General features: G+C 35.6%; 1 protein-coding gene across 6 annotated transcripts; it reads left to right on the top strand.

Annotated features, from left to right (window-relative positions):
- The first annotated feature begins 4,368 nt into the window (after positions 1–4,368).
- LOC113724394 (uncharacterized) lies at positions 4,369–26,821 on the top strand. 6 transcript variants are annotated; one of them, XM_072075968.1, is made up of 13 exons: positions 4,371–4,591; positions 4,747–4,845; positions 7,026–7,169; positions 9,401–10,258; positions 10,435–10,516; positions 10,604–10,677; positions 11,532–12,438; positions 12,523–12,821; positions 20,743–20,849; positions 21,454–21,604; positions 25,136–25,288; positions 25,434–25,611; positions 26,499–26,821. In XM_072075968.1, the coding sequence occupies exons 1-12, from the start codon at positions 4,544–4,546 to the stop codon at positions 25,566–25,568; spliced, it is 3,057 nt and encodes a 1,018-aa protein (XP_071932069.1). In that variant the 5' UTR covers positions 4,371–4,543; the 3' UTR covers positions 25,569–25,611; positions 26,499–26,821. The 6 variants fall into 6 exon arrangements, with proteins under 6 accessions (XP_071932072.1, XP_071932071.1, XP_071932070.1 ...); XM_072075967.1 differs by lacking the exon at positions 26,499–26,821 and having other exon boundaries at positions 4,372–4,591; positions 25,434–25,811; XM_072075971.1 differs by lacking the exons at positions 25,136–25,288; positions 25,434–25,611; positions 26,499–26,821 and adding an exon at positions 22,085–22,140 and having other exon boundaries at positions 4,369–4,591; positions 20,743–20,827.
- The last annotated feature ends 7 nt before the right edge of the window (positions 26,822–26,828 follow it).

Here is a 26,828-nt window from a genome sequence, read left to right as displayed (position 1 = left end):
ATCCTACTCCCAATCACCTTAAACTTTACATCCAACCTTAAAATTTCTTGAAGATCCACTTAACCTAGAAGAAAGGCATCATCTCACGGTTTTCTTGGGGCTTTAGGGGTGCAAAAAATTTCTGATTTGTCTCAAGGATTAGGAGGTAATCATCCAATATTTTCATCTCGGCTTTAGTAAGTTTAATCTTGGCTATGAAGCTTGTAGCTTCATTATTGAGGTTGTTACTTGGATTGAAATGGTTGATGTGGGCTCTATGAATTCCCACCTTGGTTTTATGGGCTGATATGATGATAATAAGTGTTGTTTGTGTTAATTATGTGTTAAACAAGATGATGTTAGTTAAAAAAGTGAAAGGAAAATCGAAGGAAATTGCATAGGAAGACCGGCCGAAATCTGTCCTGTTTTTGCCGGGCCTTTGGTTCAAATTTTTATTGTTCAAATGACTTTGAAACTGATGTAGATATGTTGTATATGATGTGTGGAAAGTTTCTACCAAAAATTATTTGAATTGGTTGGATAAAAATTGAATTTTGTCAAGAGCAAATCTGGAAATTCGTGTAACAGTGGTCCTCTGCCAGTGTTTTTTGAATGAACATATCTCTCTGTACGGATGTCAAAATTGAGTGCTGTCACCTGCATTCAAAACTAGACATCCATAGTTTTCTAAGGTGTATAATGCACCTTCTAATTTGAGCTGAGTCATCTGTAGTGACTGATCAAAGTCGGCTGCCCTGTTTTGTTAGCCCATCCGAGAGAAAGGTAGAAGCTACAATTTATGGCTCTATTTTCTCTCATTTGAAAACTAAAATTCAAAATGATTTGTTCTGATGAATTGTAGCTTTGTGATTCTTGTTTCTAACGCCACTAACCACACCCAATTTCAAGTTGTATTGAGTGAGATATAGCCCAATTCATGAACTGTACCAAAGCTGGAAAACCCTAATTTTGCTAGCCGAATGGCCTAGCTTGACTTGAGACATGTTGTTCTGAAAATTTTGGTGTCAATCACCTAAAAAATGTATATTAAATGTTTCTTGGGTCTTGGTTTCACAAATGAGTCAGATTGGAGTTGATTTCATTGGGTAAAGTGTTTGAAAAAGGGAGAGAAAACAAGAAGACAGATTTGTCTTCGAAATTTCTTGAACTTTGGTAGTTTTGGTAACTACCTTCCCGTACGATTTTTTATGTGAAATTTGATAGAGGAGTAGCCCTCATATGGAAGTTGAAATGTACCAAATTTGGTGTCATTCTAAGACTGTTTCGATATACAAATGATATGCCAAAGTCGTTCTTCAAAATCTAGAAAATTGACCAACAATCTTCATTTTTGGGCCAAATTTGGGCTGCTATATTTTGGCACTCAAAACTCCGAATTCAGTTATGTTTGTTATGTTTAAAACTTTGTTCAGAAATCTTATTGTATTACGAATTTTAGAAGCTAGTTCACTTTCTGTGAATTTTGCCGAATTTCCAAAGTTTGCAGAAAAACATGATAGAAACTGTCTTGTATGCTTATATCAGCCACTTTGAGCTGAAATTTGAATGTCTTCCATTTAGAATCTTTGAAAAGTGTCTTTTAGGAACTTTTAGTACTTTGAACAAGTTTTCAACAGTACTAAGTTTTCCAATTTTGGACCTACTGAGTGCAAGATCTGATTTTTCTAAGTTTGACGCGCAAAGCTGAAATTTGCCGATTTCTTGGAAAATGAAATTTTTTGGAAACTTGACTTCTTACCTTAATATTGGTATATTGTTTTGAACTCGATTTCGTAGGGAATACGAGTTTCTTTAGTAACTTTAAAATCCTCACTTTTGAATCTTTATTTTCGATAAAATGAAACTCTTATAAGGACGTTGACTTGAATTTTAAAAATTGTGTGCATTCTTCCTTATTTAACAAGGAATTTGTGAAAATGTGCAAGTGATTATTGGTCGTTTTCTTCAGGCGATCAAGAAGGTCTTGAAGAGAATCTCGAAGTGGATCATTAAAGATCTTTTGCACTTACTTCCTTATTGTGATTTGGTGAGTGTCAAGTGCATGAATTGTTGATAAATGCTTTAATTGTTAATTGGGTATTATGGAATTGTTGAGACGAGTGTGTACTTTATCGCACTCGTTCTCCCTCAAGTGATGCTACAATTGAATTGTGCTATGTGAATTGATATTCGAATTGTGTGAAGTGAATTGCTATGTGAATTAAGTGAAGTGTTGCCATTGCAAATTACATTTGTGTTGACTCGACGTCGATCGAAGTAAATCTTATCGACCAATCATATTTTACTCGTGGGGACGTCCTTGTCCTCTCTCTCTTTGAGCTACGTGGTACTTAAGACATAAATACATATGATTTGGTAATTGTACATGAACACATTTAACTCGTGAACTCTAAGCGGAAGCATGTACCACATCGATTTTGGTGGGAGGTACCTCTCATACCGTCTCAGTGCTATAATTGGTTCTCGGAGCGATAGCATGTACCACACCGATTCTGGTGGGAGGTACCTCTCATATCGACTCAAAACTATAAACAAAGTATAAGTCAATTGAAGCGATGTCTCATCGACCACTGAGCGATAGTATGTACCACACCGATTCGGGTGGGAGGTACCTCTCATGTCGACTCAAAATTATAAACGTATAATCGATCCCTTAAGCGCTAGCATGTACCACACCGATTCGAGTTGGAGGTATCTCTCATGTCGACTCAGAACCATAATTGGAAAAGTGAAATTCTATGGACTTGATTACCTATTCAGGTGACGGAGTGTCATCACGAGAAAGTATTGGATTGAATTTTGGCAAAGCAAGTAGAAATTAACTCTTGAGAGCTCCTGTATCCTCAGTGAATGTGTTTAATTGAAAATTGTGAATTGCTTGAATGTTACAGCTTTAATTCTCGCTTAAATGATTTGAACTACATGTTTTGCATATTTTCTTGGCCTTACAAGCATTCGCTCATTCCGTTAGATTTGTTTTCCTTAACAGGAGTTGAGATGGAAAGAATTATGGGAAAGCCTACTTGATGGCTCTTTTGATTAGCATTTTTGGTTGTACTGACTAGACGACTTTTGGAAGTTGAACATTTTGGAAAAATTGATGTATTTTGAAAACTTGTGATGTACATCTGAACACTTGTATAACGAAGCGACTTGGTTTTCAGTTCATTTTTTTATTTGGTTATTTATCTTAAATTTGGATTGGAATGGTATCGAGTTCTGACGAGAGTTGGGCAGGCGTCCCACCGATACTCTTGGGTTCGCTCTTGGGAGAAGTGGGGGCATCACAACTAGTAGTAGGGTTTATGGGCCTGATTTAAAGGTCCAAATTGTTGCTTCTAGATTGTCCAAGTTTCATTAGGATTTCTTATGTAAGACACTAAAACCGTTAGTTCTTTCTTCATCAATACACATGAAATATTTTCCAGAAAATTAACTTGAGAGAAAGCTATCTTGGTTCTACGAGCAACCTTGAACACTTCAGAATTTTCTTGAGTATTCATCTAACTTATTAATTAAGACATCACTCTTGATTGTAGCATCTACTAGCTTTCTTAGGGTTCGTTAGTTTGTTTGATTGTGGGTCAAGATCGTATCAACTTTCGCAATTACGGGGATTAGAAGGGTCCGTATAGGAATTTTGCTGGCAAAAACTTGTGTCAATCACCAAAGGTTCGGACTTGTTGTTCACGAATTTCGTTTCTTCAATGGGGTTCGTATCAATAATTATGCAGGAGCGTGGGCCTTAAGAATAACAATACATAGAGCATAACAGGAAGAATGGAACAATGATTTATTTCAGTCAGATTGCAAGTAGACGGTGGCAAAAATTAACTCTGGACACACGAAGAGTAGTTACCTCAATGTTTTATATAGGACATAACTAGACTAAAGAATGGCCATAGCGATTCCATATTTCCTTTTGTTAGAAAACAAGGAAACCATGTCTTCAATGGCAAAATTTGCCTCAAAACTTAAGTATGATGTTTGCTAGAAACAATGTTTCTCCCCTTGGCTGCAAATGAAATCTAAGGGTGATGCTTGAGTACCTGCCCAGTAAATGTATATCTTTTGTAAATCTTTTAATATAGAATATAAACAAAGCTCATGTTTCTGGAAAAAATAAAAAATGATACAATTCCATGTACAAATACAAGGCCTAATTAATTCAATTTAATATATCAAATGGACCCTATTTATTTATTTTTTTAGTATAAGTGGAAGAATTTGAATTTAAAACTTTTTTATTTATCCTCCCACCCATTGATTATGTAAAATAACTAAGTTTGATGTTTATATCCACATGAAATTTTTTCATTGGACCAGCTGGTAGCCATGCCAAGTAATTGCTCCAAATTAAAATTTCTCGTCTCGGCAGTTTCCTGTTGGACCTTAAACCCATCTTTATTGAAAAAAAAAAAAAAAAAAACCATTTGCCCGGGGAACGTAGGTTGTAGAAATGCCGTTTTGGCGCCAACTATTGGCGCAGTTTGGTAACCAGAAAGAAAGAGACACAGATTCTTTTTGACTCAATAGGTTTTCGATGGGGAGTCCAGCCTTAGAAGCGTTTCGCCCTGCTCAATTCTCGGAGGTATCAACTAGAAACCCTCCATTTCAATGACTGATATTCCATTTTAAGTTCTCGAATTTTGATGACGTCGATTGATTCTATTCACGTCACTTTCCGGTTTCTATACTATTGGCTGGTATAACCTGTTAAGCATGTTGTATAATCTTGCTGTGTAGGATGCGGCTTGGCTCCCCATTTGGCTTCAGCAACAGAATGTGGAACCATTTAATGAGGGCATCAATGGAGGAGAGACCCCTTTCGACCAACGTGTTAAGGTTTGCCATTTTTTTAAAAATAATTTTGTCTTCTCAGATTATGTAAAGTTATTTTTTGACTGATTATTCTGGGACCAATCAAATTGATGCTTATGTTTGCCTATTTACTTTTTGTTTAATATGGTGTTCGAAAGCGGGTAGTTAATGCCACTATACAGTTCAAGAAATGGAATCATCAAATATATGAACAGGCAGAGAATTATTGCCCTTGTGAAAGAATTATTCTCCTGGTCAAAATTCTTAAAGTTGACAGTGGAGAGATTTTCCAACTCCAGAGCCTGGATGCATAATATTATCATTTTTTGGTTGATCATTTCATTATAGAAACTAGGGCATACTTAATGATGTTATGCGTTCATCTAGCTCCTTAATCAGAAAATTTTTAATATGTAATGGGATAATTCAGCATCAAGGAGCATATAGTATTAGGCTGTTAAGACTGCAAAAGTGGAATAGCTTGCCGGGGAATCAGATAGATTATGAACTATTTGGTGCTTTGGAATTTGTTTAGTTGGACCAAGAAGTCTGTCAGAAGCCCAAGAGGTGACGAATAATCTCTATATTTGGACAAGTAAAATCAATTTTGCCTACTTGATTATACTCTAATCTTCGAAAGTTGAAGCCAAAAAATAAAAAAAAATAAAAAAAACTCTGACAAAATAAAATTTGGTTTAACCAGCAGGAGTTTGAGATATGGATGTTTCTCTGTTTATTGCTCACCTAGACATTACAAGAGTGATACATATCTCTGCTGCTTGTGTTGACAGTTTTGCTGCATAGATAACGAAAGATTGAATTAAGGCATACTTAAAACATTGTAAGCCTAATTTACAAATTAAATTGCACATAATTCTCCTTATCTTAGCTACAGTGAAGACTATAAGGCTCAAACAAATCAAAAGACAGAGTAAAGAATTCAAGCTATAGGTGAAAGATGTGAAAATGCAACACTAATGATGCCAGATGTTCTTCTTTATTCCTTAGTCAGCTGTCCAATTGTTCTTGGTTGTTCATAACCATATATTTTTATCCTGAAGCCTACATAATACACAACCCAAATTTGTATATATGACTATAGAAGTATTGTTGGCATAGTATTATTCTACTGCAGTTCTTTTCTTTTGTGAATTACCGGATGTATATTGAACAGGACTATATTAACTTAAACATTGCTGGTTTTGGAGAAATAAAACTTCTGTTAATGTGAACAAAGGTACATAAAGTTGATATCTGATCTTGAATATGCCGTTTCCTTGTTTCCATAAATATTCTTGGTTATTTTTCTTCTTTTTTTAAGCTTTATTTTGTTGTAATGTTTTGAGAAGGAATTAATTTTTTCCAAATGTAGGTGCTGACTGTACACATTTGCTTTCTAATATTTCATTTACCATTTTTTTCTTGAATCTATATTGTTTCCCAACATTTTCTCAACCTTTGTTCATTCTGTTTTGGTGGACTGATTAGTGAGTCATTTGGTTTTCCTTGTTTAATATCAATTCTAACATCACACATACTTAACATGTAATATCCCAAAATAATCAATTGAACCATTTCCTAGTTCTGTATTTATTACCTATTCTTCTCAAATTTAATTTATATAAACCACCTCATGAATTGTTTTTTCCGTCTATTTCTTAATGTCATCCTTTATTTTATTTTTTCTCTAAACTTCTTAGTGTCATCCTTACACCTAATATATGATTTCCCAAAACATTCAATCGAAAAGTTTCCCAGCTGAATATTTTGTCTCCTTTCGTGTTTACTTTAATTTCTATTTATAAGCCATCTCATGAAGTTTTCTTTCCTTTCTTTTTCTATTTTTAAAAGTCAGGCAAAAAAGTTTACCGAATTATATTCTTCATTCCACGAAAGTTCACTTGATCGGTCTTTCCTCAAATAAAACTCAGTTTCTGGTGTTACATAAACAGCCTCAATAATTCTACAAGAGGCATTCATCTTTGGAAATATGATTTAGCATTTCATAGTGAGCTTAACTTCGTAAAGAAAATTTAAATCACCTAAATCAAACTCCCACATTCAACCATTAATTGCTAAAACCACAACACATGAAAAAGGAGAAAATATGACTAGACTTCATTCAGAGATTGCGGCCATATTTGTTGCTTACAGTCAGGGTTGAAAGATGATATTAATCATTAACTATGATTCCAATGTTACAGGAATTGCAATTGTTGCAGCAAGAGATCAACAAGGAGGAAAATGCCAATCTGTCAAGAAGTGGTGAAGGTGGTTATAAGAGTTGTCATTTGTTGTTATCTGAGGATGAAATTTCACCTCATTGCTTTGCAGCATCTAATGATAATGTAAGTTCTTTATGCGTTCATGAAAGAATGAAGCGTTCCTGTCAAAAAAGAAATCTTTTCAGTAAATATCTCATACTTGATAATACTGTATGTTCTTTGTGAACACATTTTGTTCTTGGATGTGGTTTTAAGTGAAACCAGAGACTATAGTCTTATGCTTTACATTTGAAGAAGTATTTAATCTTTGGTATATGTATCTTTGTTGTTTATCTATTTATCAAAGAATTTGGGGATTTCTCTTTGTCTGATACTTTTCTTGGGACATTTGGATATCTAAACGTGTTAAGCTGTGAGACAAATATGAGCTTGGTCAGCTATTAAAATTGATACTTTTATGCATTTTTTTCTTTTAAAAATTTACTCTTATTGGTATAGGATTTTCTAGATAATTGATTATGAGCTTATAATGCTTTGGAAAGTACTAGATAATGGTGTCAAGTTCTGGTCTTATGGATCACTAGAATTGTGTTACTTAACATTAAGACATTCTGGTGCTACAACGATTATGATGATAGCTTTGACTTTATGTATATGCATTCGAGTAAAACAACACCTTTCTATGGATACAAAGAAAGAGCATTTAAACTTTATTTGCGGAAAAATCTAACTGGCTTTTGCATGTCTAGTTTTATAGTTTTATCCTCAGTTTTTCGTTTCTTATTTTTTTTCTTTTTCAAGGTTTATTTGAGTGGATTTTAGCTTTGATAAACTGCTTCATGAGTTGTTCTGCACTTATTTAGTCTGATTTTGACCATTTCAAGATTTATTTATGGTCAATTTAAGATTCTGCTTAACCTTGTTTGAGGCCAATGCAGAAGCTTTAGGATGAGGTTAAATAGGTATGATTGGGCTTTATGTGAACTGCCTCTGCGTGTTTTAGAATTTTGAGAAGGAAAAAAAAATGCTATATAAAAAATACTAAATTTGCTTTCATGGCATTACTATGCATTATTATCTGATTGCGGTGACAATCGTCATTTCCTGAGTCACATACCAAGCATTGTAATCAGTGATATGGATTCAACGAAAATGCGATTGGACGAATGGTTATGTCAATACTTGGTTTAAATATGAGAGTTGGCCTCATGGTTATGCGAATAGTGGGTTTGAATGATTGTTGTCTCACAGACCAGATAAAATGTTTGCTAGAGTTTCCCACGTTACACCTCTCTTTTTCACCACAAGGAGATGCTTTTATTTCAGTGATGCAATTCTTTTCCCAAAACAATTTTATTAAGGCTGCTAATATTCTTCTATTTTTAGCTGTTAAATTCACTCTTCACTCAAATTCCTGATGGTCTAGAGCTAATTCTACCCTTTGCGTGCTATTTGTACAAGCTTCTGGAAATTGGTGTGTTTGATAATCCATCATTTTGAATGCTCTGGTATGATTTTCTCTTTTATACCTGTATCAATAACCATTGCAATGCTGTTATGTAGGTATCAAATTATCATCATAATGAAGGGGGGGGGGCCTACCTTCTCATTGAGACTGTCCAGTTTTTGGTGAAACTATAGTTGTATTATTATTATTTTCCTAGCTTCAGGTTAAATTGATGAGTTATACATATCTCTATCTGTACTTGAATTTCCTCTTGAATTAAAGCTACTAAGAAGGGATCTTTATCATTCTAATATTAATGCTGCGACATCTCATTGAAGAGACTGGGAAGGAGAAAATTACTGATTTACTAAAATTTTTTTCTCCCATTCACGTCTGCAAATCTTCAAACTAAGTTGTGCTTGTCAACAGAAATAAGTTTAAGAAGCCTGATGAAAAGAGAATACGTTTCATATGAAATGACATCCATTTAGGCTGTAAAATGGATGTAGTTCAAGCTATCTGTAACTGGGCCAGTGAAAAGGAGAAAAACAATAGCTACAAGGACAAAAAGAAGGTGTTGGGGGCAGAGTTGTGATGGTTGTGGGGATGGTTGCTAAGAGTGAGAAACAGCAGACATGTCAAAGCTTAATAGTTGTTGATGTGTTTTCTTTTTGCCTTAGGGCTGAAAGGTTTTACCAGAATTCTTCTTACAACTTATTTAGTTTTTTTTATCTTTGAATCTCCATCAAAAAGAAAACAGAAAGGTTCAATGGAGAATTTGGAAAAGAGCATGAACTTAGCAGTAGTTTCTTTGTTTTACCAGCTATTGTTGCCACCTTTCTTTCTGTACCTCTTTGGTGATTTTTTAGCTGTTATCCAGTAAGTTGAAGTCTCTTGTCATTTGTAGGTGATTAATTTCCATCTTCACCTATCAGCTGATTCTAACTCTGAGTGCCTGGCAAATCCCCTAAAAGATTCATCTCAAGTACAAGGGCTTGTTTCAAATAGGGTAGTCTTGAAGCAACCTGTTGGAATGTCAGTAGTTTCGGAAGGGAAAATCAACCACTCCGATGTGGGATGCAATCCTCTCTTTGTCAATCATTCTCCAAATTCTAGATGTCTTAATGAAAACCATATTCCGAGGCACGAAGGAAATGTTGGATTTTGTCAAGTTGATGATATCAGTGAAGCAGTGGAACTGTCTATTGCAGCATCTGAAGCTCTGGTAATTCACGAAATTATGACTGGAATAGTTACAAAACCTTTTCTGGCTACAATGGTATTGGAAGCTGCAATTCAGCTGAAGCAAGCACGGCTCGATATTTGGAATGAGACCTCTCAATGTTCATCTATGCACATAGGTGAAATGGATTTCCATTCAGTCATGCATGATTTGACTGTGGAAGATGCGTATGAGAATGTTGGTTTGTCAATAGATCCCTCAATACATGAAAACGATGTATCTCAGGTTAAAGATACTTTTGACTTGGAAAATCATAGACATGAAGGAAATTCGGAACATGAAGAGACTATTGGTTTTGTGAAAACTCTTGATGATTTTGAGGTACAAATAGCAGACAAGGGCTTACATGATGAAATGAAAGTGGAAGAGATTTCAGCTTCAGAAATTTTCTGTGGTAATAGATGCAAGGAACTTCTGAAGAACTCTTCTGTATGCTTGGATTCAGCCAGTAAAGATTGTTCCACTAGTTCTCCAGTGGATTGCTCAGAGCAGGAAAATCTTCAAGTTTCAGCTTCAGTGGAGGTAGATCACTTGTAAAGTTCAAATTTAGTTTAACATGTAAAGCATATGTTCGCTTTAGCTGATCAATGAAATTGTTAATAAAATTACAAGAATAACATAAGATTAATGATTTTATTGGAATTATTACATTCATAACTTCTATTAAAAAATAATTAAATTTTGCTTCCTCGATGCAGCTAGCTGACTATGGTGTGGGTAAGGATGATTGCCGTCATGCACATGCACAGTCTTCTTTCACTAGGACTTCTGAAGCTTCTGGTGAACTTTGTGCTTCCTTCTGGCTCTTCATCATTCCATCAAGACAAAGTACTTCTGCTTATCTTTTTCTTTCATTTCTCTTTGCAGAAAAATATAGTACTGCAGTGAATTTTCTTCCGAGAAGATTTCAAAGTCGTTGGTTAGGTGGTTGGGCATGGAAGGTGATTATTAGAGTAAATTACATTTTACAGATCCATCCTTCTTCCATTTACATTGTTATACCTTCTTTAGTAATTGCTATTTACAAATTGTTTACACTGTAAGAAATGTGAAAGCTTAAATTTCCATGGGGAGAATACTTCCTCATACATTTTTCTCTGGTTTTTAAACTTGTGCTTTTGAGAAGCAATATGAAATATCAAAATGCGAATGGAAAGTATTGATGCAATAATAAACTTGCTCCATTTGTAACTCCAGAGGCCACAGCATGTTTTACAAGGATAAAGCCTTCGTATGCGATGGTAGGGCTGCAGAAAATTTGTTAGCCTTTGTGCAGGAAATTGCAAAATTTTATAATTGTTAGTCTATAACATGAGTGGATACCTCAGCATGTGATTCAGAGCCTACCATTTGCTAAAATTTGGTTCTTTCCAGCGAGATATTTTTGCATTCTGATTGTATTGTGCTGATTTTTCTTCTTTCCAGCTATAAAAAGTTGTTTTCACTAATTCTGGTATGAACATTTTATACTTCATCCCATCAATTTAGCAGCATTAACTTATGTGCTCTAGACGTGAATTTCTGGTACTTTTTAGCATCAAATACCCAGCAACAAACTCCAGAAGTTTATATAGAAATTAATTACTTGTCTCAGTGCTTTAGACTTGCTTTGTTTATTTCTCTTTTGCATGCTCTTTTCTAGAAATTAAGGACTTCACTGACTTATAGTTTGTATGCACTTGGCATTAACCTTTTAGCTAGTAAATTATAATCCACAAGAAGTTAGAGACTTATTTTTGTATAAACTTTTTCTCCAATTGGATTCTTTAGAATAATGAATTTTCACAATACCTAGGAGGACGAGAAGCCATTTGCTCAAATGGAACATCGAGAGATTCAAGGCATTCCTAAACCTTTTGTGAATGAGATGAGCTATTTATCAGAATCTGCTGATGTTGCTCTAGATGAGAACTCAGTTCTTCAGAAACGATCTAAAAGAACCAATCCCAGTTCTCAAGCAAGCATTCCTTCTGAAATCTATTGCAACAAAGCAGACAGGGAAATAAACTCTCAGGATGTCATGAGATGTTCAAGCCTATCAGTTGGTGATCCTCTTTGCTCAGTTGTTGCCTGTAGTTTCTCATCGGAAAACATTTGCTCCACTGCACTTTTGAAACATGAACATGACATTTCTGGAAATTGTTCCATAGCAAAGCCAGAATATACAACAGACAATTTGCAGAGGACATCTACTGCAGTTGAGTTGGTTCATGCTGAACAGCATATTGTCCCAGTGACCTATTCTGAATTGCTGCCTGTGGTTCATCGCCAGTTCACCTCTCTGAAACCTTATAGCGTAATGGCTGGTAATCCTGGTGGTTCTTTGGCGAAAGAAAATTCTTGCCGTGGAACTTTTCCAACTGAAACCATGCCAAAATTGTCAATGATGGAGAATCCTTTCTCCAATTTGACTGGCATTAAAAGCTTCAACAAGCCTGTGGAGAATGGTCCTTTTACCATGTATTTATGGAATAACGAGAAGATGTCAACTCCTATACTTGACCACAGACAAGAAAAGTCTGCAATGCAGGGTGGCTCTGAGGTTTTTGCGCATAACAAAAAGCTGCCTAAGGTGCAGTCTACTTGTGAAAATCAAAATTCTTCCCAAATACCAGCAAGGAAGCGTGTACATTTTGTGGACGCTGGCACCAATAATTTCCCAAAGAAGAAACTTTCAAAGTACCGAGCATCACTAAAGGATTGTAAGAAAGATTTTGTTCAGTCTTTTAGCCTTAGTTTAAACGTTTAAGAGATTATCATGAGAATTATTGCTGTATTTTTTGTAGCTCATACAAGTAGAGCTAGTAAAAAATTGAGAACTACTAATCGACATTGCGACTCTGGAGGTCAGGAGCAGAGAAGGTGTCAAAGAAATTGTTTCAGCAATAAATGGCTAAGGCTTCTATTCCGGAATATGGAGTTCTTGCTAACAGGATTTTCTATTCAAAAGGAAAAGCAATTTGAGGGTCTAATTAAAGAATATGGTGGCATAATTCTTTCTGACATCCCTTCTCCAAAATCCAGAGGCAACAGAATCTCAAGATTCAGTTCTCACAAGCTTCCTATTGTCCTAAGCTCAAAGAAGGTTAGTGATGGAGATGTACATCTATCTTACTATTAAGGTTTGACATTTCCACTCTTCATTTACTATTAGAACTTTTTCTATTGCATATTTGACCATTGGGAAGTTCCAACTATTAATTTGGGTTGGGGGGCATGAGTGCGTAAGGTATCATGTAATTCAGGACAGAATGAAAAGGGACTGAACTGTCTCATCTGATTGGGGCAGAGTTTCTTTCAGACTGATGGAACTAATGTAACATTCTAAATACCTGAGGAAGTTGAGCATAGTTTGGAATTTGACTTCAGGTTGGATTATTTAAGGTATATGCTACTCGTACTATTATGCCAGTTACTATTTAGTCTTGCTCATGGAGTATCTAGGAGCGTATGCTGTATAATTTGACAGAACTTTTGTCAGTTCAGTCAGTTTCAGTGGGACTTCGTACTTTTTTAGGAATTTACTGATTTGATGCAGTGGTTTTTTCTTGAATCTAAACTAAATTTTGAATGCAAGATGCTAAGGGAACAAATCTATTTCAATAGTATGGATGAAATCAAAAAAAGGGATTTTGAGACATTGGGATCAAAGGAAACTAGCAAACTCTTCCTAGGAAACAAAGGAATCGTTCCTTAAGAGGTTTGTATCTCACCAAATGTTATTTTTGACAAAAGCTTTTCTTCACAGTGAGCTGCATCCCTTTTTTAGAGCAGTTGGACCTTGTATACAACCATTAGTTGATTCTACTTCACTATGAAGTAATCTACTATGTAACATTAGCTTGGTTATTTAGTTCAAAGAGCTTTACTGCTAAGTGTTTTTTCTGGAAGTGCTAGTGTTACAATGCATAAACTCAAAAACAAGGCCTCAATTAGCCAATATTAACAAGTAAAATTTGGGCCGGGGATGCTAAAAGATCACTCTTGGACTGTCCAACAGAATTGGGGCTTGCAGAGTTTCCAAGTTGGGCCTATTTCAATCTCATGTCATGTTGGGGCTTGCAGAGTTTCCAAGAAAGCACCTCTCAGATTTCTTGGTGAACAATTATCAACTTGTCCTAGACCCAGATTTAAAGCAGAGAAATCAACTGATCAGAGCTTCTCTTGCTCAGTTGTTAATTTGTTAACTTGGAGTTCAGCTCACGTTTTTTGTTTCTGCATGGCATCATAAAATCCTCTTTCCTCTTGCTAAATTAATAGTAATCTATTTTGAAATGCTTACATCAAATTTACCATCTAGTTGGATTAGCATCTAAATTACTTAATATACACATGGTAAAAGGCTTTGACATTTTTTGAAGGTGTTCAGGGAGTATAACTGTCTGTTACTTACATAATGCAGATGACACTTTACAGTCTGTGCCTGTTTTCATGTTCTGTATTAGGGGAAGCCTAGAATTAGTTAAAAGTGACCATAGAAGTAGTTCTACCTTGGCAATCATTGAAGTTTAGCTATAAACGTCAAGACTGGCACCATCATATTGATTTCAAAAATTTAGATCAACACAGGTACTTCGAAACAGAATACGATAAGAATCGTATGCGGCAGGTGAATTATGCATCTCTGTTGTTGTAGGCAAAGACATTTAGATGCCTGATATTGCAAAATAGTTACTGAGCAGCATTAGTTACTGAGCAGCATTTTTGTAGGATATTGTTCTAAACATGATCATGCAGGGCTTACAAAATGAACCCATTACCACCGACTTGTGCTCTTCCCTCACTGCCCTCCCCTGACTATACCTCTCCAGTCCTTTGAGTTTAGCCCTTTAATTCCACCCTGTTCCAACCAAACTTCTTCACTGACAAAACAAGCCACCACCAACTGCTTGAGCCTGCCAGTCAGCCCATCCCTCACTTCTGAAAAGTGCACTAGCATTCATACCCAATTCTTCCTCTCATCCTTCAGCATATTCTTCACCATCATCCCTGTATGAGAAACCAGGTTTCTGAAACCAAGTTGCACCTGCAGTCAGGTGTCAACAACTTCTTAGAGTCAAAACAGAGCCCTCTAAACTGGAGTAAGATTCTCCTTGGCAATCACACCCCTTGGGTCCATTCTGGGGATTAACAAACACAAACACCCCAGAATTGATGGGGCCATGTCTTCATAGTTTTGGGAAATTTTGGTTACCAAAAAAACTGGAATATTTTCCAAAAAGGAGCGGGAGATAGAATTAAGTATGACATTAATTTAGGAATAGTAATATCATCAGTTAATATCATGGAGTGTGGGAGTGTGAGATTGGTGGAACTTGAGGGGCAAATATCACGTTTAAAACTGTGAATTTTTAAGTGTTTTTTTCATTTTTTCAAGCTAATTAGGAGAATTGATGGTGCATTAGGAAGTTTAGGTGACAAAAGTGGCTTTGGGGCTTTGTGTCTAAATCCATGTTGGGAGAGACCTCAGTTTTTCAGCATTACGTTTGCATTGCCTTTCGAGTCCTGTGTAACTCAGATTAGGGATGCTATGACAATGAGGTGGTAGGGATGTAGAGGTCATCATGTTGTGGTGGTGTCCTGGTGTAGTAACAGCTGGCAAGAGTGAAAACTAAAAAGGGAGAGAAAACACTCTTCTTCAGTATTCTTTTAGACTACACAATGTACAAATATATACACAAGTGTAACCTAATTTAGATCCTAAAATCATGCTAATCTAAATCAATCTATAATCTAATCATATCTTCTAATATCTGATACTATAATCAAAACAAATCTAATCTAATCAAATCTAATCTTTCCTAATATCTACAATATCAAATCATATATTTATGATTTTTACAATATCGGATCACATATTTTCAACACTCCCCCTCAAGATAGAGCATAAATGTTAACCATGCCCATCTTGCTCCAAATATAATCAACTCTCAGACCATTTAGAGGCTTAGTGAAAATATCAGCTAACTGCTCTCCAGTTCTCACATGACTGGTTGAGATCAGGTTTTGCTGAATTTTATCGCGAACAAAGTGGCAATCAACTTAGATATGCTTTGTTCTCTCATGAAAAACTAGATTTGATGCTATATGAAGGGCAGCTTGATTGTCACACCATAACTTCACTGGAAGTGAATTATTGATTCCCATCTCACACAATAATTGATGTATCCATATAAGCTTACAAGTGGACTGTGCCATAGACCGGTATTCAGACTCCGTACTTGAGCGAAATACTACATTTTGTTTCTTACTTTTCCATGATGCCAAATTACCTTCAACGAAGACACAATATCCAGATGTAGATCTTTGATCAATTTTAGAACCTGCTCAATCTGCATCTGAGAAGCATTCAACATGAGAATGGCTATGATTACCATATAGTATACCACGTCCTGCAGCTCCTTTAAAGTAACATAAGATTTGCTCTAAAACTGCTCAATGGGTGGTTCTTGGTGAGGACATAGATTGACTCACAATACTAACTGAATATGCAATGTCCAGACGAGTCACAGTAAGATAATTCAATTGCTCCACTAATCTCCGATACATTTCAGGATCTGAGAATAACTCCCCATCATCTGCTGTAAGTTGCATGTTGGGGATCATTGGTGTAGTACATGGCTTGGCACCTAGCTTTCCTATTGCTTTCAAAAGATCAAGGACATATTTTCTTTGGCATAAGAAGAAACCTTGTTTACACCTTGTAACCTCAAATGCCTAAAAAGTATTTCAACATACCCAAATCCTTTATTTGGAAGTGCTTTTGAAGAAAATTTTTAAGAGCTGCAATAGCTGCAGTGTTACTACCAGTAATAACATCAACATACACAACAAGTAGGATAAGACCAACTTTAGATTGTTGATAAAAGACGGAATGATCAGAATTACACTTCTTCATGCTAACTCTTGAACCACCTCACTGAATCTCCCAAACCAAGCACGAAGACTCTATTTTAAGCCATATAATGACTTTCAGAGTCTACAAAGCTCACCAAACTCCCGCTGAGCAACAAACCCAGGTGGTTGCTCCATATAAACCTCCTCTTGCAAATCTCCATAAAGGAATGCATTCTTAACATCTAACTGGTACAAAGCCCGATTATTAGTAGCAACAAGGGAAATAAATAATCGAACAGGGTGAGTTTTGCTACAGGAAAAAACGTGAGTAATCCACTCAATATGTCTAAGCATACTCTTTTGCAACAAGACGAGCTTTGAGGTGAGCAACAAAACCATCAGGATTGGCTTTGACAGCAAACACTCATTTACAACCTATAGATTTCTTACCTGTTGGTAGATGAACCAATCCCAGGTACCATTATTGTCTAGAGCCATCATTTCTTCCTCCATAGCAGCCTGCCAACCAGGACTGCCAACCAGGATGTTCCAAAGCCTCAAATAAGTGTTGAGGAAGAGATATTGAATCTAAAGAAACAGTAAAACAATGCAAGGAGGGAGACAAATGGTCATATGAAGCAAATGATGAAACTAAGTAAGTGCACTGTCTTTTACCTTTTCTTAAAGCAATAGGCAAATTAAGACTAGAATCTGGAGACTGAGGAAGCAGTGGATCAAGACTCGAATTTGTAGACGGAGAAGGTGGTGGAGGATGTGAGTCTGTGTTTAGGATGACGAGAGTACACTTGAGTGATTGGTGGTCTTGTAGGACCAGTTGTTATAACAGTGTAGACTAGAATATCATCTTCCTCCTCCTTGCTACTGGAGACATTAGACTCAAGAAAAAATAGATGTGTCTCAAAAATATAACATCAGCAGAGACTAAATAACGATCTAAAATTGGAGAATAACATCTATACCCTTTTTGAAGACATGAATAACCCGAAAACACAAACTTGAGACTTGAAATCTAATTTAGACGCCTGGAGATTGGTATCATGAACAAAACAAGTACACCCAAATATACATGGCTCGATGGGGAATAAAGATTGGGTTGGAAAAAAATTGAATAAGGAATCTCACCAGCAAACGCAAAAGATGGCATGCGATTAATGAAAAAACAGGGTATTGAAACAGCATCTGCCCAAAATTGTTTAGGAACTTTCTTGTGAAATAGGAGGGCTCTAGCAACTTCTAATAAGTGCCTATCTTGTCTTTTTAGCAACACCATTTTGTGGTGGTGTGTCAGGATGTGAAGATTGGTGAAGGATTCCATTTTTTAGCATATATGAATTAAAGGGTTTAGAAAAGTATTCTTTTGCATTATCACTTCGCAAAAGGCGGACAGACACATTGAATTGTGTTTTTATTTTAGCACAAAAGGAACAAAAGATACTAAATAAATTTGAACGATTTCTCATTAAATATAATCAAGTAACACGAGAGTAGTCATCAATAAAGGTGACAAAATGCTTTAAACCAAATTTAGATACTATTGGACAAGGGTCTCATATATTAGAGTGCACTAATTCAAAGGAGGAAGCAACCCGTTTATTGACTCTAGGCAAGTGAGGCAAACGATAATGTTTGGCAAATTGGCACGACTCATAATCTAAATGGGATAAATTCTGAAAATTTGGAAACTTCTTCAAAGTGGGTAGAGATGGATGATCCAAACGACAGTGAACTTCAAGCGGATTCAAGGTGGATGAACATGTAACAGGTTTCGGCACTTTCATTGAAGGGGTTTCAAGTGTATACAGGCCGCCAGACTCGCATCCTTTACCAATAATTTTTCCCATCATAAGATCCTGAAAAACACAATATTCAGGAAAGAATGAGACAGAGCACTTGAGAGCTTTTGTAATATTACTAACTGAGAGTAAATTAAAAGAAAAATTAAGTAAGCATAAGACTAAAGATAAGGGGATAGATGACATAGGGATTGCTAAACTATAACCCACAACTGAAGCACATGATCCATCAGCCAAAGTAACAGTCGGATGATCTTTGTTAGGTTTAAAAGAGGAGAGAATACCTTTATTACCGGTCATATGATCTGTTGCACCGGAATCGATGACCCATTTATTAGAAGATGGCACAAGGCATGTTGTAGGTTTACTTGAGTGATCAATAGGAGGATTGGTACTAGAAGATGGGTTAACAGATTTCTTACAGTAATAACAGACTCGTTGATTTGAGTTGTATTGTCCATGACCAGCAGTCCCACCAGTCCTATTTTTGCCACTGTTTCTACAATTATTTCCTCGACCAGCTCCACTTCGACTCACAAGAGCACTAGTAACATTAGAAGTAGACAAAGATCTCTCGGTTCTCAACAATCTCTGGGCTAGAGTGAATTTGTATTCGAGCAGCATCAAACTCAGTTGGTAATCCTACAAGAAAACTCATTATAGCCATTTGTTCTCATTGAGACTGTTGAGTTTTTACATTAGTACTAAAAGGAATGAGAGATTTCAATTCCTCATATACTCGTTTAAAATTCATAAAATATTTTGTAAGGGATCTCTGCTTTTTTTCTGGATGGTAAAATTCCTTGCAAACATTATATATATGATTTAAATTACCCTTACCAGAATACAAGAAAGCCACATAATCCATAAGATTTTTAACAAACTCACAATGATTGATCAGACTAACTATCTCATTATCAATAGAGTTTCAGATCTGCAAAAATAGTTTTGCATCTTCTTTTAGCCATGCCTTCTTTTCTTCTCCATGAACAGGTGGGTCATTAGTGAGATGATCATCTTTATCGATGCTGCGCAGATATTTCCAAATAGTTTTACTCCAATCCAAAAAAAATTTTCCACTCAGTTTGTGTTTAGTAATATTTGGTGTTGGAGTAACATCAGAAATTATTATTTTCATCTCTCTACTACTACTTATCATATCTGCCATTATAATTCACACGAGAAGGAACTAAAAGTGACTCAATAGTCATGTCTGAGGACAAACTGATAACAAAGCCTAAAGCTCTGATACCATGAAAACTAAAAAGGGAGAGAAAATACTTTTCTTCAGTATTTTTTTAGACTACACAATATACAAATATATACATAAGTATAACCTAATTTAATCCTCAAATCATGCTAATCTAAATTAATCTATAATCTAATCAAATTTTCTAATATCTGATACTATAATCAAAGCAAATCAAATCTAATCTTTCCTAATATCTACAATATCATATCAAATCATATATCCTGAGTCCTGTGTAAGTCAGATTAGGGATGCTATGACAATGAGGTGGTAGGGATGCAGAGGTTGTCATGTTGTGGTGGTGTCCTGGTGTAGTAACAACTGGCAAGAGGATGAAGAGGGAGAGAATAATAGAGGGAAGTGGAACAAATGCTGGAGTAGAAAACAGTGAGGAGTTGATGGTTTAAAAGTAAACTTTGGGTAAATTAAAAGTAAACTTTGGGTAATCAGTATTTTGCCAGTTTGCCATTAGTTTGCTAATGGGTAATATAGTTGACGGGGAGGGCAAGGGTCGCGATTAGTGGTTGACGGGGTAATGTGAGAGCTAGACGCAGTTGTGGGAGGAAATGTGTATTTTACTTAGGTAATCCACTAACATTCAATCTTTGAAGGTACTGAGGCAAACAAGTTTTTTGCCAAATTTGTCTGCTACAAGTTTTTTAAAAACTTTAGCTACAGTAACCTCAAAAAAATTTTCAAAATTTTTAAACTATATACTTCAAAATATTAAAAAAAAAACAGTTCAAAATTTTTTTTAAAAACTTCTACAGTAAGTTACAGTAAAGTTTTAGACAAACACCCAAAAAACTCACTTGCCAAATAGGGTAGATTTTGTTAGAACTTTAATAAATTTTATCTAAAGGCTATGATAGAATTTTCATTAGTTAGAAGAAATTTATTTCTACTTTTTCGTAATGTGAACATGAACTGGAAAAAGATTGTATTGCTATGCATTTAGATCAAAATCCAGTTCTTACTAAATCTAATTTTGATCTTAGGCACATCATGCATTTGCATATCTTATAACTACCGTGAATTATTAATGTACTATATGTACAGTTTTCTAGCTACGTTGGTTTCTGATTGATTTTCTGATGTAATGCCAGATGGAAACAATCAAATTTTTATATGGTTGTGCTGTCAATGCCCTTGTGCTTAAAGCTGATTGGCTCACCGATTCAATTGTAGCAGGTTTAATCTTGCCTCCTCAGCAGTATGTCCCCAAAATTCCAGAATCTGGCAATTACTTCCATTTTTTAGATCGTCTTGCACTTTTTCTAATGTAAAACAAGATACGTAGCTTTTTATGTACCATCCTTATTTTCCTTATTACTGAATTAAATAAAATGTTAGAAAATTGGCATGTCTAGCTTCTTTTGTCTCATGATTTCAACAACTAAAATGATATCAAGATAAATGAAGAGTTGTGGTCATTGTGTCATTGGGTGACTTTTTCTGTTGTATATGTCCCCAAGTATTGTCCAAGTCCTGATAGAGGGTGTAATGGGATTAGTTGAGTAATTTATGATAGCCATTCGTTTAAGCAGTCCCAAAAGTAGCCCCACTGTCTTACAAGTCTGTATATTGCTGTTGCCTGCATGGCTTTGCACTATATGAGCAGTAAGATGAATGTAGTGTTCACCCTCATATAGCATATTCTCTGCCTGACTGTTTTTGACTTATTCATTAGTCCTAAACTTTTTTATTCCCATGGTTTTGTTTCCTTGTTTTGTTTTTTCTTTCCTTTTTGAATCTCTTCTTTGGTACACATTAGCATTGCTTTTTAATCCTAAGCTTTTTCACCATTTTTTCCCCAGATATAGCATTTTACACGAAAGTTTTGCTGGATGTTTCACCAGAAGTAGGTTACCTTTCAGTTGCAACTTTCGGCAGCCTATCTTTGATAATTTTGGCATCATGCTGCATGGGAAGAACAATTTCTGCATTCAGATGGGAAAAATAATCAAGGTAAGAATCTGTGCAAGATATGGTCAAGGATATCGTACAACCACATTTTCTATGTTGCACTCTTTCTGTTCTGTGTTCCATTACCTTTTGTCTCTAATCAACTCCCCTTCAGTCCAATTGTTTCACAGAACGACTACCTAATACTATTAGTACTGTGAGGAAAAATAAGTCATATTTTTGAACAATTCTTACACAGTCCTCAAAACTATTTATGCAGCATTTTCTTCCCACTCTAGACCTCCTCTGTGCCTTTGTTCTTTTTAGCATTTTGTTTATTACTTATGTTGACTTATTAACAGCAATTAAAAACTAGTATTAATTTCTACTGCTATAATCCCACTTAATTCAATTTTTTAACAGAATGAGTCTTAACTTCCAATATTATTCTCAAAAGTTGTCTGACTTTCTAGCTTATGAGCAACTCAATCAATGTCTTGATCTCATGAAGCTTGTTTTGTTGCTTTTGTACTAATGATGCAGCACAAAGCTGTTACTAGCCCAACAACTTAGTAGGATGCATTCTATGGCTGAGAAAATGGTTGTTAATTGAAGTTAAATGGCAGAATGGGCAGGAATTAGTGCTGAAACAGAATCAGGACTGAAATGAAGAAACTTCTGTGAACTTGAAAAAAGGGTAAGACTGCAGAAAAAAATTGTGAAACAGAATTTTGTGGAGCTAATCTTTAAACAGAATTGTGAAACTTCTGAATTTTAATTCAATTTTCTACTGCTTCAACTTATTGGTGTGCTTTTTTGAAAAATCTGACTTTCATGAACTAGAAAAGAAATTCAGGTAGCTGATAAAAGAAATCCTTTTCTGCATATCTGCAAGTTTGTCTGATTAGGAAAAAATAGTACAGAGGTGGCTATAAAAAAGTTTTATAAGACTTGATTGTCACTTCTGTACCATATTGTCAGTAGTTTTTTACCTCAAGAATTCATTCTTCTCAGCACAACTTTAAGTCTTTATGAGGTGATATTAACTTTTTACCCTCCAAGCAAATAAGGTTTTTTATTAGCTGAAACATGGTATAAGTGTCGTTTACATGAGATTGTGCTTCTTGGAGAAGGAAAATGGATAGCAGTCCTTCCGTATATAAGCTTTCAAGCTAAATTTGGCTATAGAATGACTTAATGTATTACACAACTTCTCCAGACAAGCCCAAACCTGCCACACATAAAACAGCAGTGAAGTAATTCAGTATCTTTCACTTTAATGTCTTTCAGGCTAGGGAAACTGCACAGGCTGTTAACTGTCTTTGAATCTCATTGTACCTCACCTTTAGACCATCCATTTTCCAGTGCCAGAAATGATTCTAACCCTTGCAGTTCTGCCCCAATTGGAAAAAGTAGATATGTCACCTGATTTGCCAGAGCATAGAGAACTGCAGTCTGTGATCTCTTGCTGGCATAGTCCTGCCGTTGCCGGTCACGGGATCCGAATGTAATTTATAAGTTGGTGATCTGGATGATCCATGTCACTTAAACTACCACGCTTACATGGTTTTCTTTCATGAGTTCGGCCACACAGTTGAGCCATTTCCATATATCCCTTTATCTTCTTTAGTTGCTGTTAGATACACATAAGTTCTTAGCTTGCCAAGTCTCCCAGGATATAAAAAAAAAGGCAGACAGAACTTGCTTATTTTAAGACCAGACTCCATTAACGTCTTATTAACTAACCTTCATCTATAAAATACTGAAAGCTGCTGCACAAATCCTGGAGAGAGAACAATACAATCAATCTGCTTTTCTGAATACCTCTATTTTGCTTAATTATCCCTTTTGGTTCTTTATGAATGTTAAAAGAATGAGAAATACCAGTGACTTGCTCCAATTACCAAATTATGGCCTTTTGTTGCAAAACCCATTTTCTTAAACAATGTTGCACGATAAACCACCAACCATAAGCACATGGCCATATTGAAGTCTACCCACGGCTCATTTTACATATTTTCTTATATCGTAGTGAGTCGATTCTAGAGCAACAGCATTACATAAAATGCATCTCCTTGGATGAAGGCTGACCAAATGTGCATAACAAATGTCAACAAGTGAAGTCCTAGTATATTAAATAACAACAAATTTGCTGAGTACGTTTCTCATACTGCTTAGTTTATGCTTGACATAATGCTTAAATGAATCAAACAGACACTGTGTTACCAGAATGAGATTGACACAGATTTACATAATGAAATCAGATTCAGTAAAATGCACATAATTTGGAAAGGAGGATATCAAAGTATCAGGATGTTGGGCTTTCCTGTGGAAGCATTCGGAAACTACAACAGCCGTTTTATTTTCTTCTCAGTGAACGTTTTTGTAATCTTGAAATTGATATCTCATGTTCTTCTTTGAGGACAATTCTCAAAATTTTACTAGATGCAGCTACTGAGCATAGCTGAGGATAGGTAAAACGAATACACAAAGCTGAAAGATTATATTCACATACATCTAGCCCTAAAGCATAATCATAATCTACATGCAATTCTTGGTCTTTGTGAAATCAAATAAAATCATAAACCAACTGGGAAAGGAAATAGTAGGTTCCAATATAACTAAAAGCAGTTTGCTATAATGCCTTAACAGTAATCCAGTTAGCTGTAACCAATGGTTTTTCCTGCAATAATTGTTTCTGATCAATTTAACTTTTTAAGTCTTTAATTCTAGTCCCTAGTATTAGATTCCTCCCATACTCAGGAATTTGCTTCTGGTCATTCTGATTTCTGTTTGGGAACTCTGGTGAATTCTTCTAATCCATGATTTCTAATGAAGGTTGCTGCATTTAACCATATGACCAAATTCTGACGAATCCCCAGATCTTTCCATGGTTCCCTGTACTTAATTTGCTGATCTTTCATCTGCAGTTTTTTCAATGATTCTTTTTTCTGCTGATCTTCTTTACCTGCTGTATATTTGCTTACTAGATAGCCCTCTCTAGAAGCATGGACAAACTTTTGCATTAGACTCCCCTATTCTCATCCATTTGATCTCCATGGAATTATTGAAATAGGAGTTGTATTTTTACAACAGAAATTCTTCAAGCCACAAGCTCATGTGGATAAAGATATAGAAGTGCTAAAGAAAGGCAAGCTAAGTTGGATGAGACTGTCGAACCAGGGAACTCAAGTTAACATATGTTTTAAAAGTGAAGTGCTCTTTGTGAAACAAGATAACTGAAAAAGACTAAAAAACTAGCACGAAGAATAAGACGTGAAACAAGAGGAAAAAGGAATATCAATATCAATTCTCTCCATAGACTGGGAATTTGCAGAGCCTTTGACTTGGGCTAGTGAAACAGTCCCCATCCAGAATATGCGAAGAGATAGGGGGAAATATAGTCTGGCTTTTGCCCACCCCACCTTTTGCAGAATAGCCACTAAAATAGTATTTGTTTTGGAATACCATGAACCAACTTAATTGTAATCATTGGCATCATTGAGTTGCACTACTTTGCTTGGTTTTTGGTTGCTACTCAAAAGTTATCTTGTGGATCTTAAAAATGTTCAATCTTCTGCATTGGCCGTGTAGCATGGTGGCGGCAAGGTCTTCAAAACACTCAAGTTTTTAGTTGACAATATCAATACTGAAAGGATTTCACAAGGAGCTATTGTTGTTGAAAATGAGAGCAGGGCTTCACGTCATCTAAAGCAATGTGCTTTGGAGTATGAGATACCAATGATGGTCAGTGCTACTCGCTCTGTGTTCAGTACATGCCAAACTTTTTATACTTTATGCATAGTCAAAGATATAATTTCTTCCTTGTTATCCTGCATAGTAGTGATTTCTTCCCTAATATCGAAGTGTCTAAATAATCACTTTGATACAGTCTAGTCATTGGATCATTAAGAGTTTACACAATGGAAAGCTTCTTCCGTTCAATGAGAAAAAGAATTCCTCTTGTTTGACCACTTCAAAGCTTCCAAATTGCTTGGCTTCCATTGAATTAAGTGAAGAAATATGAAGCTGTGCTTCTTCTGTGGTAAAGGAGCACTTGGGAGTATCTGGTAAGCTTTTGTAGTTGAGTATTTTGTGAGATTCAAGTTATTTAGAGTGTATTCCATGTTAATTGGGGTAACGAGTCCAATGAGTCCAATGATACAAGCTAGCAGAACAGTATTTATGCAGCTGGTGTTTTGTTTATCATTATCATGCAATAAGCTGGTCCGAATTTGTCGATATATGAGACTTATATTTGGCAGGCTAATGGCTATTCGTTTTATAGTGAAAGCTGCCATCAGTACAACCAGGAAAAGTAGACACACACACATATATACACGCACATATATACATATAGACATACATGGTGCTCAAATTAGCAGCAATGGGGGATAACCTATGTAGTGAGAGAAATTATTGATATGTTTTGGATGTCTTAAAACAATATCATTAGGTGTATTGGTAAGGAGTCGAAGAGAGATAGAGAGAGTAACAAAGCCATTAGTAGTAGGGGTTTGAAAAATTCTATTTTGTCCCTGAAAAAAAAAGTTAAAACCGTATAGTAATCCTTCTTGATATGCAGCACATCAAAATATAAACTTGTCGTAGACATATTTTTCCAGAAAATCTCAACTTCAATTAACTTTTCCTCCAGAATAAAAGACTTTGGATGTACAGCTGTCAATAAGTTGTGCCGTATATTTGCATACGTTTTTATGTTATTCTAAAAGGCCATTTTTTGCATCCTGCAAAGTCGGCTCATCTATATAAAAATATTCTTCCTTTCCAGAAAGGAAGATTAGTGTGTTCCATGACTAACTTTTTGAACATGTTTAGCTTTAAATGTTTTTACTTTTGAGCATATATTTGTTTTTTTTTGAGCATTAAGCATTAGGTGTTCGACCACTTTATTCTATTTTTGAGAACTAATTGAGATATGTCAAAAACTTCCAAGGGCCGTTAACATCTAAATTGAGAGCTGAATAGCTGCATTGAGTCTTTGCCCGACTGGTAGCGCTCCTGCCACCTGCAAACAAAAATGATTCTAGATTCATCATTTACTCTCTGAGACGAAACTTTTGGTGTAGATACTGTTAAATTTGGGCAAAGTTTTTTTCATTTTTTATTTTTTAATGTAAGTATGAGGTTTTGAAGTCGGAACTTTTCTCTTACGCTCCCCCCAAACCCACCAACACAAAGACAAGGTTGGATTACTAAAATTATGTGCCCAATCAAATGTTGACATGTGTCTAATAATATTTATGGGCCATTAACACATTGATCA

Source organism: Coffea arabica, chromosome 2c, assembly GCF_036785885.1.
Source record: "Coffea arabica cultivar ET-39 chromosome 2c, Coffea Arabica ET-39 HiFi, whole genome shotgun sequence".
Classification (NCBI taxonomy): domain Eukaryota; kingdom Viridiplantae; phylum Streptophyta; class Magnoliopsida; order Gentianales; family Rubiaceae; genus Coffea; species Coffea arabica.
The sequence above is the reverse complement of the archived record's forward strand: the minus strand, read 5'-3'. Positions and strand labels throughout refer to the sequence as shown.

Coding starts and splice junctions, on each gene's coding strand:
- LOC113724394 (XM_072075968.1), top strand. CDS start 4,544: ATGGGGAGTCCAGCCTTAGAAGCGTTTCGCCCTGCTCAATTCTCGGAG. Junction 12,822..20,742: donor TTGTCCTAAGCTCAAAGAAG/GTTAGTGATGGA, acceptor ATGTAATGCCAG/ATGGAAACAATCAAATTTTT. Junction 25,289..25,433: donor AGTATGAGATACCAATGATG/GTCAGTGCTACT, acceptor ACTTTGATACAG/TCTAGTCATTGGATCATTAA.